Source organism: Telopea speciosissima, chromosome 7 (assembly GCF_018873765.1).
Source record: "Telopea speciosissima isolate NSW1024214 ecotype Mountain lineage chromosome 7, Tspe_v1, whole genome shotgun sequence".
Classification (NCBI taxonomy): Eukaryota; Viridiplantae; Streptophyta; class Magnoliopsida; order Proteales; family Proteaceae; genus Telopea; species Telopea speciosissima.
Window position 1 is genome coordinate 1455656 of NC_057922.1, and position 20466 is coordinate 1476121.

The following is a 20466-nucleotide window of genomic DNA, read 5'->3' on the forward strand; positions in this document are numbered from 1 at the left end:
AATCGATTAATGAGATAGGCTACAATGAGAACAGCATCCCCCCACTATTGGGAAGGAACATGTCGAGCAAACATCAATTATCTGGCCACCTCTAATAAGTGAGGGTTCTTCCTTTCAGCCACACCATTTTAGGTAGGGGTATTGACACAACTAGCCTGATGAATAATACCATGGTCAACAAGATATTTTTGGAAGTGGCCTTCCTTATACTCTGTTCCATTGTCACTTATCAAAATTTTGAGTGGTCTGGAATTGAGTTTGAACCATCTTACGGAAATGTTGAAAACATGAAAAAACCTGATTTTTTGTGTGCGTAAGGTATACCAATGTGTTTCTAGAGTGACAATCAATAAATGACACAAACCAACGATGTCCAGAAATAGAAGTCTTAAGACTAGGACCCCAAACATCAGAATGAACCATATGGAAGATAGAAAAACTTCTTTTATTTGAACTAGAATAAGTTGAACGTGTCTGTTTGGCCAGAACACAAGCCTCACAAAAAAAAATCATCCTTATTACAACCCTTGACTAAAGCAGGAAATAAATGAGATAAAGTTCCTAATGGGGGGGGTGACCTAATCTAGAGTGCTATTGGTAAAGTTCAGAAGAGACCAATGAGTGTTAGTGGAGTGGAGAATATAAGCCTGGTGTAGAAGGACGACCATCATCAAGCAGGTATAATCCACAATGCACTTTACCACATCCAATCATCTTCCCTGTCACCAGATCCTGAAAAACAAAGTAAGAAGGAAAAAAGATTACTTTGCAATTAAGATCACGAGTAAGACTACTAATGGATAGAAGGTTAGTAGTAAAATTAGGAATGTGTAAAACAGAAGACAAGGTAAGAGAAGAGGTGCAGTTAATGGATCCTTTTCCAGAGATGGAAGAAAGGGAACCATCAACTACCCTGACTTTGTCTTTCCCAGAAGTGGGAGAATAATGATGAAAAAGACTAGAAGAACCAGTCATGTGGTTTGTAGCACCAAAATCTATGATCCAAGGATTGGATGCTACAGAAGCACAGTGACCACCAAATGGGATACCTGACCGGGCAAAATATGAACCTGAAGGAGCAGAGGAATTGGCAGTAGCAGATGTAGTAGAAGCGGCACCAACTTAAGTCTTTAACATATGTAGGAATGCCTGTAGATCATCCTGGGAAAGACCAATGTCAGTAGCAGGGGCTGTGGGAACAGTCTCAGTGTGATGAGCCTTGTTTTTTTATTTTTTTCTTGACTGCCCGTTTTGCTTCAAAGCCAGCTGGTTTCTCGTAAAGCTTCCAACATTTCTCTTTGGTATGGTAGGGCTTGTTACAGTACTCACAGGTAACAATGCCTTTAGTAGAATCACCAAGAGAAGGATTCCCAACAGTTGTAGGAGTAGCCGGAGCAGCGGTATGGAGGGCTGATCTGTCGATAATAGGAGGGTGCAGCATAGCAGCCCTACAGTTTTCTTCAAAGGAGACCAAAGCATAGGACTGTTCAAGTGTGGGAAAAGGAGAATGGTCTAACACTTGGACACGAATCTGGTCATACTCCACATTCAATCCAGCCAGAAAATCATAAACCCGTATCTCGTCCACATGATTCTTATATGCAGCAATATCAACAGCTATAGTGGGTGGAAATCAGAAAAATGGTCCAAATGTTGCTAGAGCCTGCGGAAGGTAGCATAATATTTGGAGATAGATAATTCTCCCTGAATAGTGTGAGTGGCCTTTTTCCGGAGTTCATAAACTTGTGCATCATTACCAAGCTGTCCGTATGTTTCCTTGTAGGCAGACCAGATCTGATGAGTTGTATCAAGGAGTAGACAACCACTTGCAAGGTCTGGTTGTATTGAGCCAATTAAATAAGACATGAGTACACCATTATTGGAGATCCACCTATCCTGAAGAGAACCAGGTTCAGTCGGCATAACAGTGGTACCATTAATATGGCCAGTAAGTCCACGGCCAGCAATGGCAAAGAATGCAGATCAAGATCATATCAGGTAATTGGAGCCATCCAGTTTGATAGGATTAGGAGGAAAATTATGGTTTTCAGTCCTACCATGCCCATCAGCAGCAGAATTGCCAGTAGAGACTTCAGAGTCACCCATAAGTGCAGCGGAGAAACTCAAATCGCAGAGAAGGGCTGTTGTGATGAGAAACCCAGTAAATACTCCAAGAGAAGGGCCAGAAATTGAGGGAGACACTTTTTTAAGGGTGATAATATGTGTCTCCGAAAATCAGCAGCAACAAACAGGCCAATCCCCTAGATGAATTTTTTTAGGATTTTGAGAAAACCCTGATTTTGGTGAGATCGATGTAGGGGAGAAAGCTTCAAAAAAATCACTGGATGAGGCTGAAACTTGGCTCGAGTGTGTTTCTATGAGGGCTTGATCACTCTTCCAAATATCAGCACCAACAGAAATCAGCAACTCCAAGATCGATATGTGTCAGGGTTTTGGAAAAAAACTTGAGAGGGAAAAATCGATCTATGAGGAGGTCTTCAATACGGCTGGAGATAGATACTTGTCCAAAAATCTGCTGCAGTTCTTGATCTTCAATAAGATGAATTGATTCCTTACAGTTGAGATGGAATCAATCCAAACAATTTGAAGCTTCAAATATCCCAGGCAGGGTGTAGGTTCCTATCGATCAGAATTTTTTATCATTGAATGAGGTGATGGAGGGCAGCAACTGGATCGATTGATCACCTCATCAGTGCTGCCCTATTGTGAGAATAAAGAACAAAAGGAGAAAAGAGAGGAGAGGAAAGGGAGATCGAGAGAGAGAAGGGGAAGAAGAAACCGAAAATAGAAGAGAGGAGAGACCCTAATTTGAAACCTGCTCTGATACCATGTTAACAGATTCAGAATTAGAGTATAATGCTTGGATGATCAATGACTGATCCCAAGCTTTGTATTTATAATAAATAATCAAGATTACATGGACAGAATTGCCCCTAGAGTAGCCAACTCTAATATAGAGTCGGCTGTACATAAAGAAAAACATAATAAAATGATGAAAAGTCCAGAATACCCCCACTGTATTCTGTCCCGTTCAATCCAACAAAACTGTAGTTGGACATGATAGTAAATAGTCACCTAGATTAATGTTTATCCTCTGGGGTTAATTTTTATTGTTCAGTGCTGAACTTACCAGTAACCCTTTTTTTTTTGGGTCCTTTGATTTTGTTGATATTTTGTCAGGTTAGAATAACTTTAGTTCTTTAGTTTTCACATTTATCCTTCACTGAGAGAGTCCTTTCTTCAGTGTTTGCTATTGATGAATTTATTATCATTTGTGTCTGATCTATACTTGATTCCAAGTGATAATATCCAATATCCATCAAGGCCTTGTATGATTAAAAGCATTCTGATTTACAATCACTAAATCCAGTTTAATCAATTTTAGTCTGTTCTTTCTTGGAAAATCTATTCTATCTTCGACCTTCTTATTTTCTTTCCTTGGCCTGTCAGTCCTCCTATTGACTTTCACCTGTATTCATATTTGTATTTCCTCCTAAACTTTAACTTTCTTCATCGGGACAATTAAAAAAAAAGAACTTCCTTCATCCAGTGTCTCCTTTTTTTTTTTCTTTCAAATTTGTTGTAATATTTGAAACTTTGACTATTTCCATGCTTTATAATGTCCGCATTAGAAACCTGAATGTGCTTGAGGGTCTTTCGAGGGCTGAGGTGTCTCTCAGGCAGTAAAGCCTATATTCACAAATCTTCAACATGGGTTGGTTATCAGTGTTGTGAAGGATGTGAATGTTGGGTTGTGATAGTACCAAGGTTTTATGTATCCTTCTGTATCCGCCAATACTAACCGATACGTATCGTATCTTTAAGGTACTGTACCGATACAATACCTAATAAAAATTGGCATTAGTACATGTAAGAAACCTCAATAACCACAACAACATAGCCTTATCCCAACTAAATGGGGCCGGCTACATGGATCCTTGCTCTCCAAACAGCTCTATTCAAAGTCATACATGATACAAGGCCTAAGCTATGCATGTCTTTCCTCATCACTTCTGTTATGATTATTTTAGGACTGCCCCTGGCTCGTTTAGTTCCTTCAATGTGAATCAAATTTCTCCTCCATACTGGAGCATCCCAAGGCCTCTGTTGCACATGTATGCCACCTCGAACGACTTTCTCATAGCTTATCATGTATCGAAGCTACTCCCAAATCAGCTCTAATATGGTCATTCCTTACTTTATCCTTCCTAGTTTTTTCACACATCCATCTCAACATCCTCATCTCCGCTGCACTTATTTTATCTATTTGAAGCTTCTTAACTACCCAACATTCTGCACCATACATCATAGCTGATCATATGACAATCCTATAAAATTGAATACATTTGTCTCGTCGTTCTTTGTTCTCCTTTTTATACATGATATATTTTATATATTACCTATTTATAGTGTTTAATGCTTCAAAACTGTATATTGCATATATCCTAAGCATTTCCGTACATTTCTTTAATATTTCCATACATATCTTTAGCGTATCTTGCATCTCTCTTATATGATATGATATATCTCTTAAAACCACCCTTCCAATATGATACACGATACCGATACTTTAAACCTTGGATAGTACTATGATTAGAGAGTATCCGACCCTTGAATACTTTCAATTTAGTTTAATAACTAATTCGGCCAAATTTTTCCTTATTCCATAAAAATATGGTACTGTGAACCACATAAGCTGAATGGATTGTGAACTGGGCTACTACCATAACTCCACTAGCTTCAAATGAATCCATCTGCCATGAATGCTACTTATGAATTTATGTACAGTTCTATTTTAGGCAATATATTTAAAGGTTATCTTATTGGGCCTTACATATGTGTGAAGTGAATTGGCAGGCCACTTTTGAAGATGCCTATGTTTTGGCTGGTGCTGACATCAAGTGGATTTTTGGGCCTTGCGATCAGCTTCACTTCAATGTGGTTTCTTCATCAGACTGGGGCGACAACATATAGGTAGTGTTGCACATTCTGTTGGCATTTGACTTTTATAAATTTGATGGCTGTGACCTAAACTTTCTGCTTGAAATTCTCTAGTTTGAAATCACTTAGGTGGCAATGGATTGACTCAAATTGGTTTAGCTGTTCTGCTTAGAGTGTAAAGCTAGGTATCCACCCCAATCCTGACCCATTTATTTGTCAGTTTGAGAAATTCCAGCAAAACTTGGGAAAAGTGACAGGTTTTAATCCAATTTGGTAGGTTCTTTAGTAAATTATGGGTCAGAATAGGTTGAATGCTGAGAATAAGAGCTGAGGATGTCATAAAAAAAAAGAGCTGAGGACCTAACCTAAACCTAACTTGTTTGCCAATGGTGTTGAAATTATTATCTCAACTCCACTAAGCCTTATTTATCCCCTAAATTAAAAATAAAGAAATAAATAAAATTTCTCTACTAATCATTGAAATTGCCATCCTGAACCCGAATCCTCTGTTGCTAGCCCTGCTTGGGATTGCCCATCCATGGAGAGTTACAAGAGATATTGATGATGTGTTGGACTTGTACTAACATTAGGACTATGGTTCAAGGATTTGCTTCATGATTGGTATGTGAACTTCCATGATCCATATTTGAGGTTTCCATCAAACAAATGGAAAAATAAGATTCATGGAAATGGAATAGGACCAACTGTTTAGGAAGTCCTGCCTGAAAACCTCTTGAGCTAAATCCAGTGTCATCCAATGTACTTTCTCAGCCAATCGTTTGGACAATGTGGCAGATTGGTCCTGAAAGATAAACATAATCCATGTAGATATTTAACTATTTTTAAGCTACTTTATATGAAAAATTGATTTCTACTCCCGTTTAGCTAAACTGTAAATTAGTTGAGAAACAATTCTAGCCAAGGCCTTTCTGGTTGACTGTTTGTTTGTTCTGCAGCCTTGTGGGGTCGCTGAATAAGATTCCTCTCTCCATTGCTGGGATAATGCTTTTCAATGTCCAAACTAGTCTGGAAAACTGTGCAAGCATTCTTTTTGGTAGGTTCTCAAAGATCAAGTGATCAACAATATCTCCGTGTCATATTTCTCACTTTCTTGAATTGCATTTTGCAGGTCTTTTGGCAGGAGTGTTTTTTGCCAGAGCCAAAATGTTTGAGAAATCTCAGTCCTGAGATTGAGACTGCTCTATTTCTCCACGCTGCTTTGCAGTGTAGTTGCAGCTTCTGCACCCAGTTATCTTCGATGCATATGACCCTATATGGATATACTGGCAAAGATTTGCAGATCGAACCAGTAAGGATTCAATCAAGACTTCGGGGAGAAAGAGTTTGTCTTTGAGATGAAAATATCATAGTTACTCATCAAAGATATCCTCTTTCTTTTGACTTCTACCTGTGTTGTACAATGTGAGTACTTAGATCGCGTTACCTTTATTTTCTTGGTTTTGCTAAGAATGCTGTAATTTGATCATCTGCAGAAGTTGGGTTTATGAGATTTTTTTTTGTATGCTCTCTGTAGAAGACCTTGTTACAAAATAATTAATTTATATTATAGGAAAAACAACGTTACCTGGTCATGTGGTTCCTGCGCCCAGACACAGAGGCGCTTGAAATTAGCACTCAGCCCTTGGTGAAATTTAAAAAAAAAATCTCATCCTAACAAATGCTCCTGAGAATGCGCACACTCCCATTGCGGGCACTACACGACCTGGTAGTGATCTCTTGACCTTATATTATACATTATTTTACCACATAATACCTTTCCCCTTTCTTTCCCCCCCCCCCCTCCCCCACTAAATGAAACAACAGCAACTCAGCCTTTTCCCGGCCTAAATGAAAATGTGCCATAATACCTTAACATGGTTTAGGTTATATGGTGTGTAGAGGGTGAAGTCCCAAAAGAATATGGTAAGATGGGAAATATGCGTACATTTCACACTTAATCTATCCAACAGTATTTCGACCCCAAAAAAAAAAAAAATCCATCCAACAGTATTAATTGTAGGTAAATCGGTGTGTTTGTATTGAGGGTAGTATTGAAAATTTCCTACACCTCCAAGTCCCATCCCAACCCTTAGTTTGTTGGAAGCTATAGTTCGTCCCTGATTAATTTGTTACTTTTCTGCTGGTGGTCTCTGCCCATTGGGGGTTGGCGGGGAGAATTAAAATCCTCTGTAGTACCGGTGGGGCGGTGGTGCACATCCAATGGCACAGCTGAGGCCAGATGACCGGAAGGGATTTGGGTCCTCTGTAGCGCGACACAAAGTGTAGCGCACCATCCAACGGCCCACAGTGCTTGGGCACGCAGCCCAACACACAGGCGGGGTGTTGGGCTATGTGCCCAATCCCTGTGGGCCGTTGGATGTGCGCTACACTCTTTGTCGCGCTAGAGAGGGAGGAGAGCTAGCATAGCGTTTGTTCTTCTGGTAACCAAACGGCTCCACCATCAATGATCGTGAGGAAGAAGGAGAACCTCCCTAGAATGCCAGGTAAAGTTGATAGACGAATATTCTAATTGGCTTCTTAATGGTAAGGGATAGGGTTCTCTAAGGAGCATAGGAGAACGCACCAATGATGTCATGTGTGACAAGATGGTATTGTATATAGAAGACGAGGATGATCATTTCATATAAGAAGGAAAGGGGTGTTTCTTCCCACCTGGTGATCCGGATAATGAGGTGACTAACTTTTGTCCCAGAAAACTTTAATACCACAAACTGCTGCTACTATGAGTGTGAGATATACTCTTTTTTTTTTTTTTTTTTTTTTTTTTTTTGCTCCTTATAATGATTCTGTGAGTTTTGCAATGAGCATGACCAGGACCACCACCAAGGCCATAACCTTGCGTGGAAGCTCCGGCAACTCAACAGCACCAATAATTTGACACTCTAAAAAGAATGTGAGTTGTGGGCCCAATATATTTGATCATTAGAATGTGACTTGGTGAGTTATGGGCCCAATTTATTTGATCATTGAATGTGACTTGGTCCGGCCATGGAAAGGTTATGGGGAATTGAAGACCGTATGGAAAAGGTAGAGATGGTGGTTGGAGTCCATTAAAAGACTCTCTCTCTGGCAATAATGCAATATCAATACCCATACCGATATATTCGTATCAGGCTGTATCAGTTGAGTATCAGATGAAATTTTCTTTTAAAAAACAAAAGACCACTTTTCTATCGATACCACTAATATGTATACCAATACTTCATTTAGGAAGACCAAATGACCAACTTCCTAGTTGACACGTGAACAGATTGTCATGTAAATCCACAAAGGCTGCACAGATTGTTAAATAGAGGATTAATATTGTCATGATCATAGTTTTAGTGCATGGTATCGGAACGGGTATCAGTAACACACAAAACCGATAGCCTAATTAGCTGTATCAGACAAAATTACCCTTAAATTTTCTTTTTAAAAAAAGCTTTTTTGATCATTTTACCCCTTACCCGTCCCGTCCTACTGATACGGTATCGGCACGATATCAATATCGGTGACTAACAAACCAGTACGTATCGTCCGATACAATACCGATACTTAGAACCATGATCACGAACTCATGATACACCATACTAATGAGTCTTTTGGGCTTTCCTTGAAACTTTTCAGATTCCCTTGAAAGCAACCCTGCAATGGCTCACATTTGTACTTTATTTTTACTTTTTATTATTATTCAGCTTCAAAATTAAAATAGTCAATTGACTCTCTCTCATCTTCTATGGACCATTAATGAACACACTAAGATATGCACAGCCCAGCAGTGTTCCTTGACCCTTTCAACAAGGCAGAAAATGAATGATGTAGGCAAAGGGCTTCTTGGGCTTAGATTCAGACCTTCATAGAGCAAAGACAATTGCACTGGCCAGCAATCTTCCTTGATCCCTTCTACAATACAGACAAAGATAGAGGGAAGGGGCATCCTGGCTTGGATTCAGACCTCCATGGATTGCTTTTAGTAGACTCTCAACATAATATAGATGGCGTTTGACTGCAAAGGATAACTCTATACCAAACTAGAGCAATTGATTAGTGCAATTGGAACCCAACTTCAGAAGAATGCCATTTAGTTTGAAGACAACATTAATGATTAAAAATAAACTTGCTTAAATATCACAAAACAAAATCATCCTTATCTATGACTTGTAGGTTGTATTACCATGACACAATTATCTGTATGGTCTCCTAGAATAACTTCTTTTAATTGGGAAACACTTTTATTCTTTTGCTTTTTACAGTGAATGAATACCTACAGATTTGCAGTAAATGATCCCTACAAACAATGTGAAGTGATTCTTTTTTTTTTTTTGGGAATTGGGAGCTTTATATTTATATTTTGTATAGATGGGGAGATCGAACCGGGGAGCGGGTAAGGTACCACCCAGAAGACTCGAACTCGAGACCTCCTGGTGCATGAAGCGCACCACGGCTCACCAACTGAGCTGGCAGTTGTTGGTATGTGAAGTGATTCTTATCTTAGCACAAGAAGCAAACAAACTTTGAAAAGAAAAAAATGCTCAAAAATAGCAAAAAAGACTAAAATTTAAAAATAAAATCATAAGGACCCTTTTGATGGATGATCGACTCCCCCCCCCCCCCCTCTTCAAAATGACTTTGGAGAAGGGATAGCTAACGCACCCGAATATGTTACATTTTCTGCTTTCCACTTGTGTAAGAATGTACAACATTACAGCCAGCCCCAGATGCATCACTAGAAGAAGCAGCCACACTTGAACTTTCTTCTGTTCACCTGCCCAACATAGGCCCAGATGCATCAATAGAAGAAGCAGCACCAGCACTTGAACTTTCTTCTGTTCCACTGCCCACCTGTGGCAAAACTGGCATCCCACTTCCCCTACCAGGGTTTGTGAAGCTAGTAGACGGCTGGACTGGTGAGGGAGGAATCGGAATCTCCATATTTCCCTCTAGCATCTCAATCACTCTCCTCATTGATGGTCGCCTAGATTGATGGAACTGAATGCACCATAAGCCTATTAACTCCATTCTTCTTCCCATCTCCTCTTCTTCAATCCCCTGACACTCATGCCATTTTGAGCCAACATTGCCACCCTCACTAACGTTCATTACATGGTGCTTATATACCCATTCAGGGAAGTACATCTCACTTGATTTACTAACATCACGCTTGAAATTCCTCCTCTTCCCCACCATTTCCAATATCACCATCCCAAAGCTATAAACATCAGACTTATCAGTCACAGGACCACAACTCGTCCACCACATTTCTGGTGCAGCATATCCCGGAGTCCCTGCCCCATGTGCAAGTGAGGCATGACTCTTCTCCCTATTCAAAACTTGTGCCAATCCAAAGTCTGCAACCTTGGGCTGGAATTTATCATCCAAGAGGATGTTATGAGGTTTAATGTCACAATGTAGGATCCTAATTCGACACTCTTCATGAAGGTAAGCTAACCCCTTTGCCGTTCCAATTGCAATATCAACAAGTTGACACCAACTCAACTTTTCCACAGCATCCTCATTTTTACCATGAATGTACTTGTCAAGCGATCCATTTTTCATGAACTCGTACACAAGAGCCTGTTTTGATTGCTCAAAGCTGTAGCCGAGAAGCCGAACTAGATGGTTGTGGTGGATTTTCCCAATGGTTAGGACCTCATTGAGGAATTGAACCTCGCTATGATCAGTCTCATCGATCAATTTAACAGCAATGGGGAAACCATTGGGAAGTTCGCCTTTAAAGACGGAGCCGAAGCCGCCTTGTCCTAGCTTGTGATTGAAGTTGTTGGTGTATTTCTTGAGCTGTTTAAAGGAGAACCTGGTCGGCCTTCCTGATGTATAATTGAGCAAGAAGGTCTCTACAGAAGCTGGAGTGGTGTAATCTCCTTGAAGGTAGCGATTCAGAACCTGCTCATCTTGGCCATTTAAGAGTCTTCTCCTCTGTTTACGCTTTCTATCTAAATAAACATAAAGTATAGACGCAACAGCCAATCCACCTCCCAGCCCAATACCTACCCACCAAAAGAAAGCAAAAAAAAAAAATCAAAACTGACCCAAATAGCATTTGAGTGTTTTACAGTAGATGAAGTTCAGCCACACAAACTTAATCCAAAAAAAAAGTTCAGCCACACAATATTTATCTCATACCTAAACCAATGATCAAGTGCAGAATCCAATTCTTCTGTCGATGCTGATAAACCCCATCAAGTTTGATCAATTGCCCTTTTGTGAAAAATATATATTAAGAATTTAGGTTTAGAAAAAATAAATAAATAAATAAAATTAATAAACAAGCCAAAACGAGAAGACAGATTCATGGATGTGTTTTCAGTTTTTCATATACAATTCAACTACTAACCATCGGAGCAATTGTTTGTGTGAACTCCATCACGACAGAAACAAACCTCGTTGCCTCTCCTCCTGTCTTGGTTAAGATAGCCACATCTCCCGTCGTCTTTCTCAGTGCATGAATTGCAGTTGTTATCCCACACAACCGTAAATCCCTGTTGAAGCACCCTTCTAGGATTTCCAACAGCAGTTACGTTGTTTAAGACCTCGACGGGGATGATAGCTTTGTAGACTCTGCAATTGGAAACCTGATCCAAGTAGCCGTCATAGTAATAGCACAAGTTATTGCTGCTAGTCGTCTCAGCACACTCCAAACAGGGAGCCTTGGTTAGCTGCTTCAAGGTCTCAGTATCAGGCTCTTGAGAGCAATTGAAATAAGTGACAACCCGATAACTGTCGGAACTCAAATAGAGAGCCCCAACAGTGAGCCACTTCATGGAATTGGAGGTTTGACCGGAGAAATCAGGGATTGGGCCACAACCCAGAAGGGCGACATCGACGATCCTGACGGAGTTGTTGGAGTAGACATCGTGGGTGAGGTTCTGGAGGAGCTTGTATCTGAATCTGGGGTTCTCGTCGTCGGTGAGGAAGACGGTTTGGTTGTTGCAATGGGTGGTTTCATAGGCACCACGGCACAATGAGTTGAGGCCGAATGGGAATTGAAGGATTGATCGGCCGCAAGTGGACGGGGAGCACTGGGCATAGTAGGAGGAGATTACGGAATTATTAGCCGAGAAAACAATCTGGATATTATTATTATAATTATTGAGAGCAAAGAGGAGGAAGAAGATCCTCCTCATGGGGAAGAGCAGGAAGAAGGGGTGGTGATTTTCCAGTGTCTGCATTTTATCTCATCTCTTGTTGTCTTAACACCAAAATCTAACCCTATATTGAAAAAATGGCCACACCAGAAAATGATTTGATCCATGGCCTTCGCTTACACAGCAGCTCAAAGACGAGCCACCAAAAAATCCTAAATAAATAAAGCCACGAACCGATCCCAAATCCAATCCATCCATTATGATCGATTCACACCCAGAAGGGTCAATTCTCGAGTTCTTGGGATCAATTCCAATCAGAATTAACTGAGATCGATTCTGTCCCCGATTCCTTTTTTTTTTAAACCCGGGGTGGGGTCTCATTGTGAAAATCAACGCAACCGTCACAACTCACAATTCACAAGGTGTCTGTCACAGTGTCACTCGATTCCTACAGAAGAAAAATACACACTTTTTTTTTTTTTTTTTTTTCCATCAACAAAAAAAGATGATTCGAATGACTACAATGCTTTTTAATGGTATCACCTTCCATTCAAAGACTAATTTTGTATTGTCTTTTGTTGTTTTTTATTTATTTGATCGTTTTATTTTATCATTCATTTATAATTTTTTAATGCTTAGAACCCATATCATAACACTCCATTTTTGCTAACTATCATTTCAACCCCCCAATAAAAGTAATAGTTCTCGATTTACCTGTCCATTATCGGGTTTTAATAGAACTGGTTACGTTTTGAGCCACAGGCCATATCATGAACCTTTATAATGCTTTGCCAATATTTTTGTCAAGTTTATTTATTGGAAAATAATGTTTTTTTTATTTAATTCATCAATTTCAAAAAGACCTGGTGAGTCGTGCAAGTCAAATTCGATCCAAGTAAACTGTTTTTTTTTTTTTTTTAAATAATAAAAAAATATATATTAATTATAAAGATAAGATAACAAATAAAAATTCTAGAATTTTATTTAGTTATAGATCAAGTTTTTTTTTTATGAATATTATAGATTGGTCTAAAATTAATAAAGACTTGAATTTGGTCTCAAAATTGACAACCAACCAGCATAGTGTGTCCTCTTATTCTTCAAGGGTTGGAATTTACCCAATGGACATTGCCACATGCCGGAAATAGGCTTACAAAAGTTGTATCCACTGAATGGACTTGCATCCATTTTTCCTTGTCCTTAGATGCTCACGAGTTACTATTATTATGCACCCTCAATTTTGTTTTTTTTTTTTGTTTTATTAGCAACTATGGAAAGAGAACTATTTTTTCGTAAAAACTATGGAAAGAGAACATGGTTAAAAAATTGTTGACAAATCTTTATTTTCTCTTGAGTTTACTTCTTCTGGCATTCACATTCAGGTGACGACGCTACTAATCTATCATTTTTAAGTAGCATTATGTACACAATTAATTAAACCAATCACATTGTATGGTAATGAAAATAACTCTCAGAGCTCTTTGCAATTTGTTCATCCTACCTTTAGTGCACCTTGTGATCCTTGTTACAACCTCTGACGTTTACATCATCAGTGCATCATGTAATACCATAATATATACAAACAACAATAATATGTTGATTGAAAAAAAAAAAAAATGAAGCCCGCTATGTCCCTGCACCAATGTGGGGGTCAATGAGAACACGCATAAGAGCATCAACATAGATGAGATTTTTATTTTAAGAGTGACAGGATAATATTTTCGTACGCTCTTGTTTATGAGTGCAAGTTCCACATGATGAAGCAACGATCTTTTTCTCCACTAATATTCTCTTTTTATCGTGGGCGAAGGAAGACACGGTCTCGATGAAAAAAAGACTGAAAGACCTATCGAACGAATCAACAAAAATGTGAAGATTAGTAGATCATCCCCCTATTGAGAGTTGTAATTAATGGATAAAGTTTTTCTTCACATCAAGGTTTACCAACCCATCTTAAGGTTCAGAAATTCCTATACAGGATTCTAGGATGGCAAACAGATCCCCATTCACCATCGATCCATAGCTAATTATTTAAGAAAAAAAAAAAAATGTGTTTTGTTTGTTAGTTTTTCTCAAGAGAAATATGATCAATAGATCTGGATCCTTTATTTTCGAGCTACCCCTACTTTCATGCGCTCCACACACAATAAGGTGGCAAAAAGACTGCCTAACCCCTACTCGAGCATGATGAAGGCAAAAATTTTCAATTGCCAAACGGTATGATGAAAAGTAGGGAAAGTCAAGTTCTCCAACTGAGGGAAAAAACAAAAAAAACCAAACCTACAATGGGAAAGGAAAGACAACTAGAGAAGTACTACATTCCTAAAGGGTGAAGCCTTGATAAATTGCAGGTATCGTCGTGATATATATGTATATATTATGGTGTGGCCTCTCACTGTTTCCTCGTACACCCCTTTGGCACAATCCTTTCCCTCCTCTAAATTTAAAGACGGGGTTCTCTCGGGGCCAAGACCAAAGATGGCTTCTGCGTGCCTCAAGCGCGAAGAGCAGACAACCAACGATGACAACGATATTATTATTAGAAAGAGCAATGGCACCACAACTTACTTCGATGTGTACGGACCTCAAGTACGTCTTCCTCTCTCTATCTCTGGAAGAGTATCTCTTTTTTCCTTTTACCTTAATAGTTTTCGTTTTGAGAAAATGGTTTTCTCGTTTTTTTGTTTTCTAAATAATTTTTCACGTTTGACGAAACTATGGAATAGTTGAAATTATCACAGAAGTCCTGCAATAGTGTTGGAGCAAACCCATTTTATGATTTTACTTTTTTTTTTTTCTTTTTTCAAACATGCCATGGAAAATGGATAACATTGTCTTCTCTATCTCTCTTGTGATGGGGATAGATTTTAATGTACAAGTAAGTTTATCTTGCTGAGATTCCCTTCTGGGACTGGAAGCAATAGAGAAGCATTTGAAGATTAGGATGTTCCATTTGCAGGCTAAAATACTGTGATTATGTGAAATGTAACTTCAACTGGACTTTGGTAGGCTGGAGCTTTGCTAGAGCTAAATCACCGACCATTCTGTTACCTTTAGCTGTTTGGAAGTGAAGAAATACTTTGCAAAGACTTAGGGCATTGTTATATTAGTTAATTAATGGAGTGACCCTAAGAAAAAATTTGGGAGTTAATATGTAATGCTCCTACTTGTGCAGATGAGGTTTGTGTTTCACTGACCAGAGTGAGGGTATGTTTCTTATGTCTTCTAGTCCCTTTTCTAATAGATATGTAGAGTCGGTCATAGTGAATTCACAACTAAAAGCTATGTGAAGTCCTAACTGGATGATTGAATTGGGATAGGCTAAAAGTAGATACTGGACAAACGTGCCTATGTCAGTTTTGCAGTCCAAGCTCCAAGAGAAACTAGTGAGGACTTGACTGAAGACCCTGGTGAATATCTTGTTATCATTTATAGTCAATCTTCGATTATTCTTTTAACATGGCCTTTCACCTCCTTTAGGAGCTTTTACACTCGCAGAAATATAATTTGAATGGGGTGGACTCGGCATCTTGGGGTATCCAATGGTTGAATAATTTGATAATAGAAAGGTTTATGTGCAGTCGATTTTTGTAAACTCAGCTTGTTTAAATGATACTAGTAATTGGTACCATATCTGTTCCCTTTTTCCTGAATCAAGGTGTAATTACATGTCATTATGATTTCCTGTAACATTATTCCCTCTGAGTGTCATGCTGATAATGGATGCATCATACCATGCAGAAGTGTCACCACTGCAAGAGAAAGTCCCCTTCCATATGATGGGCCAGTACATGTGATGTGGTACAATGAATGATCTTGTTGGTATCCAAAAGCGATGCATGCTGTAGTCATCAACATACAATTGGGTTTCAGAAAGTTTGGGTTAAAATTACTGAAAGCTTTTGTTTTTTTATATGGATTGAGGCCAAAATGTTCCGTGATTTCATTGAAGTAACCGAAGTCACATGTAATTTAGAGTGCTTTAACTGAAATCACCAAAATATGGTTATATTATACCCTATGCTTTGTATGTTGATTTTTTCATTTTAGGTCATTACTTGGATAATTATATCATATTGCATTGATATGGCTTATACATTGCATATTAGCATATTATATAAAATTATCATTGTTATATTACAGATACTGCCCGCCTAGGCGCCTATCCAATGCCTTGTGTTGTATGACTATATTTCGTCTTATCCACTGATGAATATAATATTTAACCTGATGTTTCACAGGGGAAGGCAGATGTTGTTTTTAAAACTCCTACAGCTGACTCATTATTGAATCTACAAGTAGGTTTCACCCATTCAATTTTCTTAAAATTCTTATCAGTTCCTAATTGAAGTGGAAACCTCTAAAGTGATTTTTTTATTGTGAAACAGGACATTCAGGGACTTGTCACCTGGGTGCTTGGTGAAGGATTTATGCCATCTTGGGTCTTTATCAAAGTAAAGAAGCTTATTCTCTTACTTTCTTATTCTTGATTCTGATACAAATAAAGCTGTTTTTCTATAAGGTTAAGTCATTGTAAGAAGAGAGCAAATATCTTGAACTATACTGATGAAGAATCGTTGTTTTTGTCATCACTGAATAAAATTTAGAGAGAATACTTTGGTCAAGAAGGCTGTGTAAATGCTTTCTTGTGATCAGAATTTCAGGAGAACTGTTGATTTCTAGACAGAAGACTAGCATCTTTTGTCATATACAGAGAAATAGTTTCAGTTTTGGAAAGGGAAATAATGATTTAAGTTTAAACATGAGCAATCAGGTGGACTCCCACTGTGCATATAGCTCTAGGCACCACCAGCTGAATCTTGCAGCCACCTAACCACCGTGCGAGAGTCTCTCTCAGCAATGGTACTCAACAAGTTAGTGGCGATGAAGATCTCCATCCCTTAATAAAAGCTTTAAGCTCTACCATGGTGGAATCAGACGTGCAAATAGGCCCAGAGGAGACTAACAAGGTACTTCCTTGGTTGATCTTAGCCTCCAAACAAATTGGATCTCTTTGGAGACTAACAATATACTTTCTTGGATGATCCTAGCCTCCAAACACATTGGATCTCTTTGGATGGATTAAAAATATACTGACAACATATTATAGCAAAAATTCTACTCATCGAAGATTTTCTAAGTATTCAACATTGCGACCACTGGTTGCATGTTTCAAATCTGAAAATCCATGTGCATTTGGCTTATTTATACTAGGTCCTATCATTCTTAAGGTTCCAAAGGGAATGTTTTATGATTCTCCATGATGGCTATGTTTTAATATTCTGGGTAGAAAATTATAATCCAAACGTCGAAAAAGGTGCATCTATAAGATGATGAATGAAGACTTTTTGCTAGTCTGATGAGTTGACAAAAGTAGGCATATTCTTAAGGATGAGCTCTGTCATGGCCCCCCCCCCCCCCCCCCCCCCCCCCCCCCCCACCCCCCCCCCCCCCCCCCCCCCCCCCCCCCCCCCCCCCCCCCCCCCCCCCCCCCCCCCCCCCCCCCCCCCCCCCCCCCCCCCCCCCCCCCCCCCCCCCCCCCCCCCCCCCCCCCCCCCCCCCCCCCCCCCCCCCCCCCCCCCCCCCCCCCCCCCCCCCCCCCCCCCCCCCCCCCCCCCCCCCCCCCCCCCCCCCCCCCCCCCCCCCCCCCCCCCCCCCCCCCCCCCCCCCCCCCCCCCCCCCCCCCCCCCCCCCCCCCCCCCCCCCCCCCCCCCCCCCCCCCCCCCCCCCCCCCCCCCCCCCCCCCCCCCCCCCCCCCCCCCCCCCCCCCCCCCCCCCCCCCCCCCCCCCCCCCCCCCCCCCCCCCCCCCCCCCCCCCCCCCCCCCCCCCCCCCCCCCCCCCCCCCCCCCCCCCCCCCCCCCCCCCCCCCCCCCCCCCCCCCCCCCCCCCCCCCCCCCCCCCCCCCCCCCCCCCCCCCCCCCCCCCCCCCCCCCCCCCCCCCCCCCCCCCCCCCCCCCCCCCCCCCCCCCCCCCCCCCCCCCCCCCCCCCCCCCCCCCCCCCCCCCCCCCCCCCCCCCCCCCCCCCCCCCCCCCCCCCCCCCCCCCCCCCCCCCCCCCCCCCCCCCCCCCCCCCCCCCCCCCCCCCCCCCCCCCCCCCCCCCCCCCCCCCCCCCCCCCCCCCCCCCCCCCCCCCCCCCCCCCCCCCCCCCCCCCCCCCCCCCCCCCCCCCCCCCCCCCCCCCCCCCCCCCCCCCCCCCCCCCCCCCCCCCCCCCCCCCCCCCCCCCCCCCCCCCCCCCCCCCCCCCCCCCCCCCCCCCCCCCCCCCCCCCCCCCCCCCCCCCCCCCCCCCCCCCCCCCCCCCCCCCCCCCCCCCCCCCCCCCCCCCCCCCCCCCCCCCCCCCCCCCCCCCCCCCCCCCCCCCCCCCCCCCCCCCCCCCCCCCCCCCCCCCCCCCCCCCCCCCCCCCCCCCCCCCCCCCCCCCCCCCCCCCCCCCCCCCCCCCCCCCCCCCCCCCCCCCCCCCCCCCCCCCCCCCCCCCCCCCCCCCCCCCCCCCCCCCCCCCCCCCCCCCCCCCCCCCCCCCCCCCCCCCCCCCCCCCCCCCCCCCCCCCCCCCCCCCCCCCCCCCCCCCCCCCCCCCCCCCCCCCCCCCCCCCCCCCCCCCCCCCCCCATACATGATTAGCTTTCATCACAATGTAATGTGGTTGTTACTTTTGCAAATTGCATATCATTATTCAGTCTAATAAATGAACTCCCCTATTTGAATTGAAATTTCGATTATAATTCCCTTTTGTAAGTTCTGTTGTGGTTTTTGGCGGAAACAGTGATTTGCAGTAAAACATCTCACTGTCCTCACCTCAGCTAATGTTCATATTCTTTGCAGAACAAGCCTCTGATTCCGAAAGTGGTCCTGCTTTATGTTCCAGGCCTTGACGCTGCGTTTTACATGTCCCAGTCCAGCCTACTTCTTGGCCTTAAAGAAAATTGTGGCAATCCAAGGGAAGTTTTAGCTCTTAGCCTCTTAGGTATGTTTTTGAAACTTTTGTAGTTTCCTTTTGTTTCTCTGATATTATTTATGTTTATATTTAATTTAATTATTTGAAAATTTCTAGGTAATACTGACAGAAAGAATCCTATCCCACACTCACACACAAAAGAAAAAAAAACATTATTTGATTTGTCTATCGATCAAATCTGTAATAGATAAGAGACTCATTTCCCACTTCAGAGACTCACTTCCCACTTCTTAGAAGTATATCATCTTCAGAGCATTCAAAATTATAAAAATAACCCATATTATCATCTTTGAATACAAGTTTTAGTGGTTCTTTTGTCATTTCAATTCCCTAGCAATTGCAGTTGTAAAAATGAGGTAGAGGTAGGATTTCTCAAGGGTGTAGCTAACACTTAAAATTTGATTTTTAGGTGTGCCTTTGTTGTTTGAATGCTAATGACTGGAAAATGTAAGAAAGGAATAATAGATAGGTTCTTGTCTTCTACAGTTCTGATGGGTATACGGATTAACTGGGGTTGATTTGGGAGTGATTTTTTCTGTCAGGATTTCTAGATATTTTTCCTTCAGTTTCTCAGTGCCATTTCTGTTATATATATTTGCTGATATTCTTTCTTTCTTTATGTGGGGTGCTAGCTGTGTATCAGATGGAATGCAGACAATAGATGCGCTTCTAACTTGCAAACTGAAAAGAAAGCGGGAGGAGATCAGTGCAGTTTCCAAGTGTCCTGAACAAGGTCCATGACATACTTCAAAAGGATCTCATTAGTCCAAAAGAATGGCTTATTTGTCTATACATACATGAGAATGTTTTTATGTTCTCCTCAAGGAAGCAAATTTAAGATTTCCCTTCTTTTTTTGTGAGGCTGTTCTTCTTGCATTGTTCACTAATCGAAGAGTTACTCAGCTGTATTAAATAGACTGAGAAATATGAGGCATCTAGAAGTATGGTATCTGTTAAGAAAAAAATTATTGACAGAGTAGAGAAGAAATAATAATTGTCAATAAATTTTTGTGAGGCTCCTCTTAACACTTCCTGAAAGTAGAGAAGTTTAAATCTTTTCTAAGGGTTACTGAATACTGACAATTTTTTTTTGGGGAATGAGGCTCCATTTGAATTGCTAGAAGTTTAGATCAATGTGCTATATAGAGTGTAACGGAAATGGGGTGAGATATTGGTTGAAGTTGGGTAGCCTCAATAAGAAACTTCCTCTGATTTCAGATCTTCTGTACGGGGATTCTTTGGTGCCTTTTGTTCTGGGTTTATCAGATTTGATGGAGTCTTCATAGTGAGTTTTTCCTTTTGCTGTTTCAGTGAATTCCATGGCTCACTGTGTGTATTTTTGGGTACAGTTTCTGTTTTATGTTAGTAAATTATTATTTTGCTTTCTATAGAGTATGATGATCAATTGTCCCATTTTAATTTGGAATTCAGCAATCTGTCACTGCC

The 20466-nt window shown here is 41.9% G+C and overlaps 3 protein-coding genes across 6 annotated transcripts in view; 2 read left to right on the forward strand and 1 right to left on the reverse strand.

Moving 5' to 3' along the window:
* LOC122667549 (GDP-mannose transporter GONST1-like) overlaps positions 1–6480 on the forward strand; it is a 50277-nt gene extending 43797 nt beyond the window's left edge. For both annotated transcript variants that reach the window (XM_043863860.1, XM_043863861.1), the window contains 3 exons: positions 4879–4995; positions 5919–6016; positions 6092–6480. In XM_043863860.1, the coding sequence (XP_043719795.1) occupies positions 4879–4995; positions 5919–6016; positions 6092–6150 (274 nt within the window). In that variant the 3' untranslated portion in view covers positions 6151–6480. The remainder of the gene's footprint in view (positions 1–4878; positions 4996–5918; positions 6017–6091) is intronic.
* A 3103-nt stretch (positions 6481–9583) lies between these two features.
* On the reverse strand, positions 9584–12149 carry LOC122667281 (LEAF RUST 10 DISEASE-RESISTANCE LOCUS RECEPTOR-LIKE PROTEIN KINASE-like 2.1). The gene is made up of 3 exons (XM_043863533.1): positions 11315–12149; positions 11104–11178; positions 9584–10967 (listed from the first exon to the last, which is right to left on the reverse strand). Exons 1-3 carry the CDS (start codon positions 12147–12149, stop codon positions 9724–9726), a joined length of 2154 nt encoding a protein of 717 aa, XP_043719468.1. The 3' UTR covers positions 9584–9723.
* Positions 12150–14458: 2309 nt separating this feature from the next.
* LOC122667547 (small RNA degrading nuclease 5-like) overlaps positions 14459–20466 on the forward strand; it is a 40477-nt gene continuing 34469 nt past the window's right edge. For 2 of the 3 annotated variants that reach the window (XM_043863857.1, XM_043863858.1), the window contains exons 1-5: positions 14459–14654; positions 16307–16363; positions 16454–16519; positions 18888–19018; positions 19650–19753. In XM_043863857.1, the coding sequence (XP_043719792.1) occupies positions 14544–14654; positions 16307–16363; positions 16454–16519; positions 18888–19018; positions 19650–19753 (469 nt within the window). In that variant the 5' untranslated portion in view covers positions 14459–14543. Of the gene's footprint in view, positions 14655–16306; positions 16364–16453; positions 16520–18887; positions 19019–19649; positions 19754–20466 lie in introns of those variants that run through there. The other variant, XM_043863859.1, reaches the window with a different exon arrangement.

What these genes read in the sequence shown, in the direction of transcription:
- LOC122667281 (XM_043863533.1), bottom strand. Translation starts at nt 12,149, where the DNA reads ATGCAGACACTGGAAAATCACCACCCCTTCTTCCTGCTCTTCCCCATG. An exon ending in CACAAACAATTGCTCCGATG is followed by an intron (nt 11,179 to 11,314) that starts GTTAGTAGTTGA and finishes TTTTCACAAAAG; the next exon opens with GGCAATTGATCAAACTTGAT. An exon ending in GCACTTGATCATTGGTTTAG is followed by an intron (nt 10,968 to 11,103) that starts GTATGAGATAAA and finishes TTTGGTGGGTAG; the next exon opens with GTATTGGGCTGGGAGGTGGA.